Here is a 16,127-nt window from a genome sequence, read left to right as displayed (position 1 = left end):
AACAAAAAATATATTGACATTTTTAGTCAATGGCAAATTGAAACTCTATGTCTGTGGATCACACAATTACCTAAGACATGGATGCTTTGGTAACGATTGCAGATCAAGTGGTTTGAAGACCTGAAAGAAAATTAACTATTTAGATGTACCTACACTAAGTACATACTTAATAAGTTTGAAATACATTTATATTTAAATAAACTTATTAATAGTAAAATAGCAAATTAATTTATTTGCAACTAACGAGTTACACTTAAACTTAACACGGAACTCATGTCTATGAGTTGACATGTGGAGATAGTACACTCTAGATGAGTAACTTACATAATTACATATATTGCAATTGCAATGATACATTATAAATTTTGTTTTTAAATTATTATTCATCACATTTTCAATTTAGCCTACATTTCACTTTTGCAAACTGTAAAAACATATAGCACCTTGCCTCATTACATTAAAATAACTTAAAGTGAATTTAAGTAATAAAAATGAACACACTAGATATGTTGTAACAGCAATTAATGGGATAAAAGCTAGAAAATAAAGACTAAATCATGAATATGAGAATTTTAAAAAGGAATTAAGTGTGTAAAATTACTAAATACACTACTGCACTTTACAAAAACAAATAAAAACTAGAATTTTTTTTTTAATTTGACTCTTTTTTCAATACTTAGGTATGTTCAGGTTTAGTAGTCGGCCTGAAAAAAAAACACAATAAATAAATAAAGACATTTTTTGTACATAATGGATGTACCAGACTAACTATAACTGAAATAAAAGGCTGGGATAGCTTGATCGATAGGGCCCAGGGCACATGTCCAAGAGTTCGTGGGTTTGATCCATGCCAGCCGAAGATTCCATTTGTAGTAAATGGTGACTGATGAACATTAAATCTGTCTCTAAGTCCCTCATGATTTTATAACAAATCAATACTTCTGGGAGTTTTCTTGTCTTCTGGATTGGTTCAAAATTACAAGGCTACGGAGTTGAACATTTGTTGTCATAAACCCAAAAATTGGGTTGGCTGTTCAACAATGGATATAAAATAAAATATAACTGAAGTATAATTTGCTCCACTAAAGTGCAAGAAAAGCAATTTCAACATAAAAGAAAGAAAAAACTATTTTTAAATTCAAAACCTACTATTTTTAATTATTATTTTGTTTAGAAGAGAACACTTTTAGAATTTCCAGTATAATTTTGTCAATATTGTACAGTATTGTGCAAAATGAACAGTCACCACCTACTTTATGGCACTAAACATAACAAATGGCAATTCGCTAGCTAGTTGTCACAATGTCACTTTTTTCATAAAAAATATGCCTTTTACTACTATTTTAATAAATTGGAATCATTAAGAAGACTTTATAATATTCTGAACTTTATTTTACGGTTAATTCGCAAACTATCAACCAAGGTAGCATTAACCTCTTTTGCTGTTTCAATCAGATAAACATTTAATATTAATTATTACCAGTCAATTTTTTTCTCGATAAATTTATTAAAGCAATGAGTTTTTGAGTTCGTTCATACTATCAAAAGTAACCAGAATGTCATCAAGTTCATTTTAATATTTAGTATAGAACAGAACTAATCAAAACTTTTCATTTATCACAAGGTCAAATGTTAATTATATATATTGAGGTAAAAAAGACTTCTTAAAATAATTTAGGGAATAAGTACATACAAGGATCTGTGCTGCCACTATCACCAATGTGCCAAATGAATTTCAAACTACCAAATTTAGGATAACAAAATAAGAATCAGAAAAAAAATACGATACAATAATAAAAAAATACTACAAAAATACAATAAATTCTTAAATAATTGCAGTCAATAAATATTATGTGACTTAAGGATTTTTAAGGCGACAAACCTGAAATGAAGTATCTGTTTACAGTCGATGGTAAAGCATTTGTGAGTTATTTAGCCAATATCTTTGAAAAACCGAATATATTAAATAAGAAACTCTTGTTGATGCAAAAACGAAGATATTTGGCTTCATTACCCTTATTGAGTTATGTCAGAAATATATTAACAGCAAAAACTTTGAACAGTTTCATTGGCTCCAAAAATGTGAAGTAAATGATACCGCTTTACTTGTTATTGTCTATCATCTGAAAATTCTATCGGCTGATTTAAGAGAAAGATATTCTGATTTAAAACAAATTTATTTTCCAACATGGATGTTGCAGTCCATGTTAGTGGATTTGTCTGATATATCAAGAACTTGCAGAAATGGAAAATGATTAGTCAGTTAAAACTTTATTTAATATGAAATGAGTGATGTCATGACTTCGTGAGGAAACAAAAAACAAATACCCAAATTCAATCAAATGTGCAAGAAAACTATTGTTACCGATTCCTTCTTCATATTTAGCTGAATGTGGATTTCGTGCTGTAAATGATTTCATTGGTAAAAAAAAGAAATCGTCTGGATATAACACAATGGGGAGACTTGAGACTGAAGCTAACCAAATTGGAACCTAAGATAAAATCTATGTGCAGCAAGCATCAAGGGCAAGAATCTCACTAAATTAAAATATAAAATTATTATAGAAAAATCTTTATTAAAATTATTTCGAATTTGAATTTTTCATTATATGTTTTGAAAATTTACTTATTTTGTTTCGTTAACAATTTCCTAAGTTTCTTAAATGAACAATTCGATTTTCTTGTATTAAAATTATGTATATGTTACATAGGGGGGAGGGGGCTTAAGAATTTTAGAAAGGCTTAGGTGGGGCATGGTACAGAAAAGGTTGGGAAACACTGTATTAGACTTTCACGAATAATATTTCTTATGCAATGAATAAACTTTAATAGTTATAATATATTTAATTCAGAATTGTGTTTTCATTCGAAAATCAAAGTTCATTGCTAGTAGAATATTGAAGGGCAACAGCGTTAAATTAAGCACATTATGAAAATATTACAGCATTAGCGATTTAAATTTTAAGTTTTTTAGTAATAATATAACGATCAAAACAAATTAGTTGCTGTCAGAAAAAAATAACTTATCACTTGACACTGCATAAGAACATATGTACTCAAAATTACATTTTTACGAGGGATTCAAACTTAAATACAATATATAATAACATGAAATAATTGATGATGAAATACTTACTTTTTGTATCTTATTAGTCTTGCTCGATGGTGATGGAGATCCCATGCATCCCATCTAAGCTCACGCGATATGGAATAATATTTATATTTCCATTATCGCATGAGCTTTGAGCTTCTAACGCTTCTCTATGGCGAAAGACCTAGATGGCGCGAATAAATTTACTGTTGTTTTAACGTATTTGGTTAAAATAATCAATCAACGGTTTTTCTCAATGTTAACTATTTGAATGCCATATTTTTTACGTTTATTCTACTGTTTTGGAAACTATTTTTCTATAACTATTTTTCTCAGAAATTTCTAACAGTGTAGGTTGGCTTAGTTGGTACGATAAAATTCTGGTTGTTTGACCATATTATGTGAAAGCAGTGAATTAACGATTTTTTTCACAGTCAACAGTTTGATTACCATATTATTTATGGTGATTTGACTGTTACGTTTGAATATGGTGAAATAACAATGAAATAAATTGTTATTTAACCATCTTTTCCTAGAAATTTCTAACAGTGTATATGAAAAAATTGAGTAAAAATATAAGAGACTAAAAGAAAATGAAAGGCGAGCGAACGAATTTAAGGATGTTCAAAAGTGGGTGAGAAATGTAAAGAAACTTTTTCTCCTTATCTAAAGGAAAGTGAGACCTCCCATAGTGCATCCCATTGTAACTTTACTCTTTCTTTTGAAGAAGTCCCCCATTCTTAAACAAGAAAAGATTAAAAGAAAGACCAGAATGCAGAGAATCCATGATCCCTGAATAAATTTTTATTTTCTTTATTTTTCCACTACCACAAGCAAAGAGAAAAGAATTTGTTTCTCCTCTTCGTATCACATTACAAGATTGCAGTCCTTCTAAAAAGGCAATTAACCAGGGAACCCCTTCAGACAGAGATAGATCTTTGGTGATGACCAGAGGACAGAGAAATGTAAAATCCATAGGGTGTCTCATGCTTGTAAATCTTCAGTTTCATCAGGGGTTAAAATCGCTTTGAAAAACATTTTCTGGATCTGTTGATTAGATTTCAAAAAGAACCCCTGCTGTAAATTAGCGTAAATCCTTCCAAAACAGGAAATATTTGTCATCCATGGTGGGAATCACCTCCACAAAAGTGTGAAATACTAAAAATGGGAGGTGCTTCTGTCTGGCTCATCAACTAATTTGAACCAATGAAGGGATTTAACAATGAATATAACCCTCTGTTTTGAAAAATAAAGACAGACGTAATTGTAGGTTGTTAGGTGCTCACACTCCAATGAACAATTCTGCTCATTCTTGTTGTTATTTCAAAATTTAATTCAAGAAAATAAATATTTATAGTCTATTTTGGAATTTTATAATCTAATTTGATAGGTTACATTTTTTTCAGATAGGTTTTAATTCATTCAACTATTTAAGTGGTAAGATTTTTTTCCTTGATTGTAAGTAATCATTTCCTAAATATTTAAATAAATGTAATAATCTGATATTAATAATTTGTATTAATAATTTTATATTGTATAATTAAATATTCGTTAATGCTTTATTAAAATTAATATGTAATTAAAAAAAGATAAATGTTAAAATTTTAAACGTTATTGGGGACATAATTTTTTAAATTTCCTGAAAACTTATTGCGATAGGTAAATAATTTTGTATATATTAAGTAAGTAACATTCTTAAAGTAACATACTTTTCTTTTTATTAGATATTAATAGATAAATTTTGAATTTAACCACTTGTAAAAGTTTGATCTTTTTTTTCTCCTTTGAATGGTTAAGAAGCATATCGTCAGTTGATGGCATTTTTTTTTTTTTTTTTGTACTCTTAAGTTACAGAAGTATATTCAGTCACAATTTTAAATATATTTTAATGCTTTAAATGTGAATTGCAATAATCCTTCTACTTGCAAATTGAAATTCTTTCATCTAATTTTAAAAGACATGTTTGTTTTTAATTTTTTAAACTATATTCAGTTAATATTTATCAAACTGTCTTTGACTTTGAAATTGAATCAACTTCTTCCTTATTTCTCGGGCACAAAATTTTGCAAATCTTTCTCCTATATTTTTCCTTTTTTTTCAGATTGCCATTTTCTTCCTTTTTAAAAAAAAAAAAAAAATAGATTAAACAAATACTACTTTTTTAATTTTATATAAATACTATTCTTTTAATTTTTAAGTGTTTAACAATATATATCACTTACATTACATTTATATCACCCCATATCACATTGCTTGAAAAAAATTGGTATACTATTTTTAAATGGGTTTATAATGTGTCCTCCATTTATATATTTATTTCTGGTAGCAAAATAATATTAATGTTATAATTTGTTGTTTATAACCCAATCATTACAAGAGTTTAGTAACCTGAAAGAAAAAGTTATCAATAAAGTGATAATCACAATAATATTTTTTCATTAAATAATTATCTTTATTTTAAGAGTATATATAAAAAAAAAAAAAACAATAAGCATCTAATGTATTGAAAAACTAGAGCCTGTTTAGTTATGAAGGCTAAGCATTCTTATAATGTATTTTCATAAAGATGCAAAAAGTCATCTTCTCGAATATTTCAATGATTCATATTTTTCTTTTTCCATAAAAACAACTTAATTTACACAAGTATAAACGACCTTTATAATTGCGTAGAATTTTTTTTCACTTTGCTTGAAAATCTCTCTAGGTACTTCTCAGATTGCGATTATCCCCTAAATTTTGGGATCCAGAAATCCAAATCCGTCGAAAAAATGGCATGTATAAACAGAAACTTCAGAGAAAGTACATTTTAGTATCTGATTTCGTAACTTAAAATATCATACCTGCACCCAGGGTTGGCAAGATTTTGTCGCAGGTGGAAAAAACCATGGTAAATACCGTCCTGGCAAAAACAGGTTTTTGCCAAGCAATTTGGCAAAAAGTGGCAAAAACCTATATTTTCCAAGATGAGAGGACAAAAACATGTTTTTGGTACAAAATTATTCCTAACATTGAAATACAAAAAAATTAACAAAATTATTATTCCATAATTAAATCATAATGTAATAATATATGATTTTAGTAGTTTAAAACATTATTGATTGGAAAATTTGCGATCATTCTCTTTTTTCCAGTGAAATGAACTTATTTTAAATTAATATAACTATAATTTAAAGCATAAAATATCTATCAAGCTTATTGTACAGATAATAATTTTTTATAATATAATAATAATAATAATATACAAATAATAATATTTATTTATTTGTAAAAAAACATTTATTTAAGGATTCTAAAATGAAAAGAGGTCAAATACTTTAATGTTTTAAAAAATTATTGTCTTTATATTAATTATTAATATGTTAAAAATAATTCTTTCATGTAATGTATCAAAATTATTATTCCTTATGATTGATTTAAATTTGTTTCAAGTATTTTGTAATAATATTTTATCAGCAATTTAGATAATTTGGTTTTTGCCGGTTTTTACCAGTTTTTGCCGGTTTTTACCACTGTCCTGGCAAAAACCCCTTTTTGCCGGCAAAAACTCCAACCCTGCCTGCACCTATTAATTATCATATTTTAAGTCACCCCTTGAACCATTGAGATGAGAAGAAAGTGAAGATCTGATCATTAGATCAAAAGTTATCAGGATGGTTCGTTGATTTATATTTTTGCGCACTGAACGTCTAAAAATTTATAATTCAAATTTGCTTAATATTTTGCTTTATTTTTAATTTGTGATGCGAAGAGAATTTTTCATAATTTGTTTTTATTTTTAATTAAATATGCTAGAATGTATTCTGGTCTATTTCTTTACTTTTTGCCTTTTTTTTACTGTTAGCAAAAGAATTATTTCTAGATATTCTTAAAACTAATCGTCAACTTCCCCTAATTTATTTCTCAATAAAGAATGTATTATTGTCGCTATTAAGTCTTGTTTTGTATGAAATTGTGTGTATAATTTTTCTAATTATCTGTTATTATATAATGATTGTAAAATGTAATTATATTAAGAGCATTGGTTTTTTATTTTATTGAACAGTAAATAAACTAATCAAAACATATCTTTTGATTGTAGCTATTTTATTCGTAATTATCATAACAAATTGTAATTATTTACACTGTAATCTTTAATGAATTTATTATATCGCGATGATTTTATTGTTTTGATGTTAGCAAAGCGTGATTATTTAAAAAAAAATCAATTTCCTTCAGTTTTAATTTTGAAAATGTTAGGTAATCAATGTTCTTCTCAGAGCTACATTTGTTGTGTGTACATAATTTTATTAACAAATTATATTTATAAAATATAATTGTGCTTAATTAAACAACTTCTTAGAATTTTTATTGACAATTGAAAAAACACAGTAGAATCTTCTATATAAATGTGATAAAAAAGCCTATCTTAATTTCTTACCGATGAGGATTTCGAATACACGTGAATGCATAACAATTAAAAAGAGATAATTTTATTGTAATATTTATTCATTTATCAATTTTTTTTTAATTCAATTCAATCTTTTTGTGATATTGTCAAAAGAGTTAAATACTTCAATCAATGCTTTTATTTAGTATTGGATAAAAAAAAAAAAAAATATTAATATTTTAGGAAGGGCGCCAGTAAGAGATTTGCCATAGACGCTTCTTTCCATAGATACGCCTCTGATCAGGGGCCCTACCATGAGCTACCAGGAATGGAATGAAGATTCCTGGCTGGAAAATGAAACTGGGAAAGTTTGGTTCCATGAATGTTCAATACCGTAGGTACCATGAACACTCCCTTGGAATCAGACATTCCATGATAACTCTCTCTCAGGGCGTGGGTAAAATTTAACCAATCACACAATTTACTTTAGATTTTCTTTTCAGGTTTGACAGCATTAGCATGAGTAAAACGAAATGAGCCTCTGCTATTTAGATAGTATTTTTGACTACTTATTGTTTTCTTTTTATAATGTTTTTTGTTTTCACTAGACTAAAAAAACATGTACTGCGAATACTTTGAAATATTCTATAATTTATTATACATATAATTTTATTAATTAAAAACTGTCATATTTATCATGTATAATTCATAAAATAAAATCATTTTTTCATAATAAATATTTCTGATATATCCCTTAATATGTTTTATTATTTATTTTAAATATTTTTTAAAAAGTACAGCTCTTAAAATAATGATCATATTTTAATGAAATAAGACTCAAATTTTCATGCCTGAGAACTGCATGTAGATAGATTACTAATTATACTAGTTTCTAAATCAAAACTAATTGCCAGAAAGAATTCAAATTTTATCAGACAAAAAATTAACGTTTACATATTCTCTTTGAAATTAATATAATTTCAGAAAAGTTCATTAGTTTTCAATTAAATTTGTAACAATATGAATGACTAAAGTTAATACTTTGCTAATTACTTTATTTGTTACATTATTAAAGCGACTGTTTTTACTGACAGTTAAATAATTATGTTCAAAAGAAATTAATTTATAGAACTGCGTAAATTTTTTTTCGTGATTTGTAAAATCATTTTACGCATGAAATACTTAAAACTTATAGTTCAGGGAACTACTTCCACAGCTTTTATAGTATATATATTTTAATAGAAGAATGAGAATAAAAATTTTTAAAATGAATAAAAGAAGAATTAAGTATTACATATTTCATAAATATTTTTTGAAACGTTTTTATTCTTTTTTCTTTTCCCATTATTCTTTTTTGAATTTCCTATTATAAATAAATTGTTTACTTTATAATACATCATGCCTGTAACAAATTCCTTTAAATGTGTTGCATCGGTGTATAGTATAAAGAACTATCGTTCGGAAGGAAGTTAAATACTGTTGAATTAAAAGTTTCTTCGAAAGGAAATTAAAAAAAGAAATTATTGGTACTTCAAAAAAAGGTATTGGCCAAGTAATATATCCCAGGTAATAATAACATAGAAATAGTAACAATTATCATATAATGAGAGCATAATTCTACTTAGTTTGACGTAATTTCTTAGTTAACTCGTGAAAGTATCTTTTCGTTCACACATACTAATGAAACAAAACATTTCTCTTTTAATTATCGTCTTGAAAATGGCACGTTTATCTTTTAGAAATTTTGTTATCTTCTCTTATGAAATAGAAAAAAGACATTCATCGGCGAAATATCGTATTTAGTCCTCAAAAATTCCCTCCCAAGAATGAGGATTCTGGGCAGTAGACAAGTTTCTTACCAGCTTCCTGGAGAGTAAAAAGAAATTCCTGCTTTACATGACATCATTCCCTCATGGTAGGGTCCCAGAGGGTGGAAATCGGGAATGTAATAGAATTGCACATGAGAGTGCAATAATCTCACCAAACCTAGCTCCGTAGACAAACATGCAGACTCGCAAATATTTCATCAAACATGTAAAATGATTGGCGCTTTCATGTACTAAACTGATGGTACGTCAAAAGGGATTATGGTAGAATGAATTGTGAAAACATTGAACAGACTATTGTGAAAAGCACTAGGGGTCTGTCCAGACATTTTGTGAAAAGTCCGTTTTTGTAAAATTGTGAAAAAATGACTCATAATTTGTGAATATAAAATAAATGTTAAATCACATTCTTTCAACCAGGGTCCTACTTTTGTGAATTTGTGGAAATAGGGTCCTGTTATTGCAAAAACCTTTTTCAAGGAGTTTTTAAATTGTAAAGATATACAAGATTATGCTCAACACTGTAAAATGACATTTTAAAAAATAAACAATGATTGCTGCTACTAAATTAGAGATGCAACATACAAATATTTGGTATTTAGTCTATACTGCTGCAGCAGAATATTCATTTTTGGACAAATAAAGGAAGAAGTGTCTGCGGAAGACAAAACTTAGTTCGTTTGCATCTGTCTTCCCCCCCCCCCCACCTGGTAAGGGTTTATTCGATTAACAAAACAATAATGAAGATAAACAAATCTGTGAAGGGTCCGATTAGATGTTGTTGTTAATTTACGTCGCACTAGAGCTGCACAATGGGCTATATGGGTCCGATTAGAAGATAAATTATTTTGTGAAGGGTCCGTTTTTAAGTTAAAATATTTTGTAAGGGTCCATTAACGAATGCAAATTTCTTCTAAACAGACCCCTGAGCATGTTTTTGCAAAATACGTGGAGAAAATTGAAATGGTAAAGAATAAAATCTCATTCTCGAAAAGGGAAAATTTAAAAACTCCCAATGAAAAAAGCACCTTTAAGAGATTTTGAAAATATGCACCTTCAAGTACTTTTTAAAACGCACCATGCTGATAGTAGGTACCAACCTTTATCTAGTTTCAACTTTTTAACAGCAACTTGAGTCCAAGAGCCAGGTGCAGCCCCGCAGTCAACGACAGAGTGACCAGGCTTTAATATGTTATACTTCTCATCTATTTCTAATAATTTGTAAGCACTCCGACAACGATATCGATCATATCTACTTTTTCTAACGTAAACATCATTTAACTGTCTAGTAAGCCAGTCATTAGAGCCTTTATTAGGCGTAAGTTTCGAAAAAGTAAAGCTAGTGAAGAAATTTCTCACAATTCGAATATCATTCCAAGAGTTTGTCATAATACGAATAAATTTCATATTTTAAAACAGAAAATAAAATCGCGGGATTATTATCATAACTACGGCAAGGCCAAGTGTCGCCAATTTTTTGGCGACCTATTTAGATAGGTCGCCAAGGGGTAGGAGGAAAAAGAGAAAAATCGCATGCAAAATGTAAACAGTGAAAAATCTGGGTTTTAAAGAAAGGTAGTGTATAGCGTGAGGATGCCTGTGAATCCTCAGGAAACAGGATGACCCTTCCAGGCATGTTTTCAAGCATGCGCAGTATACTAATCATAATGAGTAACGCCTCCTCCTTGTCCTTCTTACAGACGTCTACAGAACAAAAAATGGCGCGCTCATTTCCAGAATCAAAACTCATTTCAAATCAAAGCTTATCAAGAAATAATAAAAGATTATTAAAAGGGTATGTAATTATATTTTATTCGAAGTATTGATTTTCTGCCTTTTCATTAGAAATATGTATTTCCTTAATTGTTGAATGATCATCTTTTTTAATTAATTAATGAACGTTGAATAAATAAAAAGCTTTGCAAGAATCTATGTTCAGTTTCTTTCCTATTTTCTTTATTTGATGTTAAATGTACAATGTAATGACTGGTGATTAAGACGTTAAAATGCAAAAATTGCGAACAGAAATCCGAATAAATTATTTATAGTTTGTAAGTGCAAATATATTTATACAATCCTTAGTATTTAACGATCATTCAATGTAAAGAAAAGGCAGTGTTTGAGCTTGTTATGTTGTAGCGAGCAACGCCCTCTAGTTTAAAAGAAATTGTAAAGTAGTTGTAGTTTGTCGTTCGAAGCATTCGAACCTATCGTGTGTTCAATGTTTCATTTTGGATTTGAAATTGTTTCGTAATAATAAAATTGTTATTTGTTTATAAGAACCAGCGACCTAGTTATTAGATAGTACATTTTGGCCCTTGAGCCGCAGGGAATTTCGTTATTTCGTTCGTTGCATCTGCAAATAATACTTTAGAATGGCTACAATAGTAGCGTTAAATAGAAAAAAAGGTTCGCTTAAAGCGCAACTGACTCGTTTAGAAAGTGCCATAACTGATGGTACAGTTATTTGGACTAAAATAAAATTAGAAACAAAACTAAAGGCCCTTGAAAAGATATCCAGTACTATAGAAGAACTCAGATCGGATTATTACACTTCTGTACCGGAAGACGAGGACATGACAGAAATCGAAAACTCGCTAATAGAATTGGATACTCGCATAGAAGAGCTAGAGGTAAGCTTTAATCAATTATTAATAGATGATGCTAGTAATTCATCAGAAAACACTAGTAATTCATTAGAAAACAAAACTAATGTTTGTAAAATTAAGCTACCTGAAATTCCACTTCCGCTATTTAATGGTAAATATGAGGAATGGAATATGTTTAAAATAGAATTCGATAACATTGTAACAAATAATAAAGATTTGTCTGATGTACAAAAATTGCATTATCTTCATTGTTGTGATAATCAATTTAGGCAGACATAATAACTTAATAAAGCTTTAATTAGCAAAATTAGGCTAGCCGCTGAGGACTACGTACTTATAAACATAAATAGTAAAACAATTGAAAATCAAGCACAGTTACAGTTAAAACAAGATGTTAATAAATATCACCACATTCACCCCGAGCTATTTTAAGAGTTCAGGGAGTGACTTGAAATCAGTCAGTAATAAAGTCTGAAAGATAAGCAGGTGGTCTTCGTATTCTGGATGTAGTAGGAGGCAAAGTCTCTTCCTGTTTTGGTCTCAAAAATGAGTCAGTATTTTCCGAAGAACAGGTCTCATCAAGTGAGGATTCCAAAAGTTGATCATCAGTAGCTTCGTGGGAGCTGTCAGCAAGTGGGGTTTTTAGTAGAGGGGTTGCTAGCATATCTGCATCAATGGCCTTTTCAGGAAGTAACCCTCTAGGAGCCAGGTGACGGACATTAACAGTAGTTTCCCTGCCGTCAGGTAACCTGACATGAGCATATCCCGGATTAGCCTCCAACAGCTCCACTTCTTGAACCATGGGCTGATACTTATTACTACGATTGTGGTTTTTCATTAGAATTGGGCCAGGAATGGTGAGCCATGTAGGTAGAGAGCAGCCAGTGTGGGAGCGTCTCGGATGTGCAAACATTCTTTCATGAGGGGTCTCATTAGTGGCAGTACATAGTAATGATCTAATCGAGTGGAGAGCAGGTTGTAGCATGGCTTGCCATTGATTTGTTGGAAGCCCTTCAGATTTAAGAGCCAGCTCAATAGTTTTCCAAATTATGCCATTGTATCTCTCGACCTGGCCATTACCCGCTGGATTATAGGCTGTTGTTCGGCTGGTAGCAATTCCTTGAGCTGTCAGGTATGATTTTAGTTCGTGAGACATGAAAGAAGTGCCCCTGTCTGAGTGGATATATGCAGGCATTCCAAAAAGATAGAAGAGAGTCTGCAAACAGGAGATGACAGTTGAAGTTGAGATATCGGAGCACGGAAAAGCAAATGGGAATCTGGAGTATTCATCAACAATTGTCAAAAGAAATCGATGTTTAGAAGAGGATGGTAAGGGGCCTTTAAAATCTAAGTTGAGTCTTTCAAATGCTGAGGTTGCTTTGATGAGGACTCCAGAGTTTTTGATAAATTTTGGTTTCAGTTCTCTGCAGATGTGGCAATTGTTGACAGTAGCTCTCACATCAGTGATTGAGTATGGTAAATTTTTAGAACGGATCCAGTGGAACATTCTGGTAACACCTGGGTGACAAAGAGAAAAGTGGAGGTCTTTAAGGTCAGAAACCTGAGGGACAATAGATGCGGACACTCTGGACAAAGCATCAGCAGTCGAATTCTTGCTTCCTGGGCGGTAGACGATATCAAATTTGAAGCAGGCAAGCTCAAGACGCCATCGCAGTATCTTCTCATTTTTTATTTTGCTATTGTGTTGTTGATTAAACATAAAAGAGACTGAGCGTTGGTCGGTAAACACCTCAAAGTGTCTCCCTATAAGGTAATGCCGCCAATACTTCAGAGATTCCACTATAGCATATGCTTCTTTTTCAATAGATGAATGTCTTTGCTCTGATTGATTTAGGGTACGTGAAAAAAGGCTATAGGGCGACCAGCTTGGCTCAATGTTGCCCCAATGGCAAAGTCAGAAGCATCCGTTTCTACACGAAATGGAATGTCATTTTCTATTGCAGCAAGAGATGCATTGGCTACATCATCTTTTACTGACTGGAAGGCTGTGGTAGCTTCCTGAGATAAAGGGAAAGAGTTGCAAGCCAAGAGGGGACGAATTTTTTTTGAGAAAGAAGGGATCCACCTTCCATGATGGGCGAACATTCCCAGAGCACGTTGCAATGAAGCAGTATCTTTAGGGACAGGTAGACTTAAAAGTGGCTTCAGACGTTCTGGATCAGGTTTAATATTTTTATTCTCAATTATGTAACCAAGTAGGGATATAGATTGAGAAGAGTAGTTACATTTTTCTTCATTTAGTGTAAGATTAAACTTGATTGCAGCAGATTTGAACCTTGCAAGATTTTCATCATGTTCCTGTTGGTTTGTACCACAAACAGTCACATCATCTAAGTAAGGGTAGGTATCTGTAAGACCTTCTTCTTGTACAATTTTATCAATTGTTCTTTGAAAGCATGCCACACCATTGGTAACTCCAAAAGGGACACGTTTAAACTGAAAAAGCTTTCCGTCTGCCTCAAAAGCAGTCATGTGTTTTTCAGAATCCAAAATCGGGAGCTGATGATATGCATTTCTTAAGTCTATTTTACTAAACACTTGGTAGGTAGCAACCTTAGATATGAGTTCCTCAATTTTAGGTAGAGGATAAGCATCTAACATTGTAAATCTGTTGATTGTTTGAGAGTAATCGATGACCATCCTAGATTTTTTGTTTTCACCTTTCACCACAAAAGCTTGTGCTCTCCAAGGAGAGTTGCTGGGCTCGATGACCTCTTCTTCAATGAGTTTTTGTATCTCTGAGGTAATAAACCGTTGATCTTCTAGAGGGAGACGTCTTGACTTAGTTTGCACTGGTTTGCAATCAGGAGTCAGGTTAGAAAACAATGATACAGGTTGAATTTTAGCAACAGCTAATGAGCAAATTTGGAGGGGCGACTTGCTGCCGTCAAAATTGATGACCAAGGAGGAATGGAGTTTAAGAATGTCATGACCAATCAGAAAGTCAGCACATAAATTCTTCATAACCAGTACTTCAATCTGTTCATACTTGTGATCTAGAAGGTCAAGAGTTACAGTTGCACGCCCAACCACACTTGAGGTAACAGCAGAGTTGGCCATAGTGATAGTTCCAGAGTATGACTTCAGTTGAAGATTGCATTTCTCAACATGTTTATAGTTTAAGAAACTGAGTGAACTCCCAGTGTCTATTAGAGCAACCAATTTTACACTATTTACTGTAACAAATGTGAGGGATTTTTGGAGACAACCAGGGGCTGGCGACACAGAAGCAATTAGATGAGCAGAGGCAGTAGTATTTATTTTATGCCGAGTTTTCGCTCTACACACACGTTGATAGTGACCTTTTTTTCCACACGAATGACAAACACTGTTTCTAGCCGGACAGTTACTTCGTATATGATTATCACTATTACCACAGAAAAAACATGATCCACGAGGAATTGCTGCAAGGGTTTCTTTTTCAAAAGCATCATCAGTACAGTCTAGTGCAGCAGAAGGCATAGGTTGTGAGTTAGTGAGATATGAAGCAGAATGAGCTTCAGCCAGTTCAAGAGCACGGGCTTGGTTGACTGCATTGTCTAAAGTGATTGTTGTATTTTCGAGCAGACGCTCCCTAATGCGGGTATTCCGCAACCCTCTAATGAAAGCATCACGTATATACTCATTTTTATAAGTTTCAGCCGAGACTTGTGTGAAGTTACAGTTTTTACTTAGTTGCTTTAAAACTTGAAGAAATTCGTTAACAGTTTCATTAGATAGTTGGTTTCTTGAGGCCAAGCAATGACGAGCGAAAATTTCATTCCTCTTTACTACGTAGAGTGCATCCAAAACAGAGATAGCGGCCGAGTAGCTGGTGACTTCACTTATCGACTGGAAAACATTTGCTGATACATAATTAATTAGGAGTGGGAGTTTATTATCTTCAGCAAGATTAGGCACCTTTGACAAAAAGTTTTCGAAAGTTTTCTTCCAATGTAGCCACTTATTTTCAGCGTTAGCACACGTGGGGTCGAAGTCGAAACGTTCCGGTTTCAGAAAGTTTTCCATGACGATGAATACCAGTACTCACATTTATCAGAATATCATTTTGCTAATTAAATTGTTGTGATAATCAATTTAGGCAGACATAATAACTTAATAAAGCTTTAATTAGCAAAATTAGGCTAGCCGCTGAGGACTACGTACTTATAAACATAAATAGTAAAACAATTGAAAATCAAGCACAGTTACAGTTAAAACAAGATGTTAATAAA

General features: G+C 31.3%; 1 protein-coding gene across 2 annotated transcripts in view; it reads right to left on the bottom strand.

The window, feature by feature from the left end:
• Mrm2 (Mitochondrial rRNA methyltransferase 2) overlaps positions 1-10,973 on the bottom strand; it is a 30,425-nt gene extending 19,452 nt beyond the window's left edge. Inside the window, exons 1-2 of one of the 2 annotated variants that reach the window (XM_087158418.1) lie at positions 10,362-10,973; positions 5,932-6,093 (exon numbers count right to left, since the gene is read on the bottom strand). In XM_087158418.1, the coding sequence (XP_087014544.1) occupies positions 5,932-6,093; positions 10,362-10,690 (491 nt within the window). In that variant the 5' untranslated portion in view covers positions 10,691-10,973. The remainder of the gene's footprint in view (positions 1-5,931; positions 6,094-10,361) is intronic. The other variant, XM_087158417.1, reaches the window with a different exon arrangement.
• Between the last annotated feature and the right edge of the window lie 5,154 nt (positions 10,974-16,127).

This window comes from Parasteatoda tepidariorum, chromosome 2 (assembly GCF_982258835.1).
Source record: "Parasteatoda tepidariorum strain Cologne lab strain chromosome 2, Ptep-v5.0, whole genome shotgun sequence".
NCBI classification, from domain to species: Eukaryota; Metazoa; Arthropoda; class Arachnida; order Araneae; family Theridiidae; genus Parasteatoda; species Parasteatoda tepidariorum.
The sequence above is the reverse complement of the archived record's forward strand: the minus strand, read 5'-3'. Positions and strand labels throughout refer to the sequence as shown.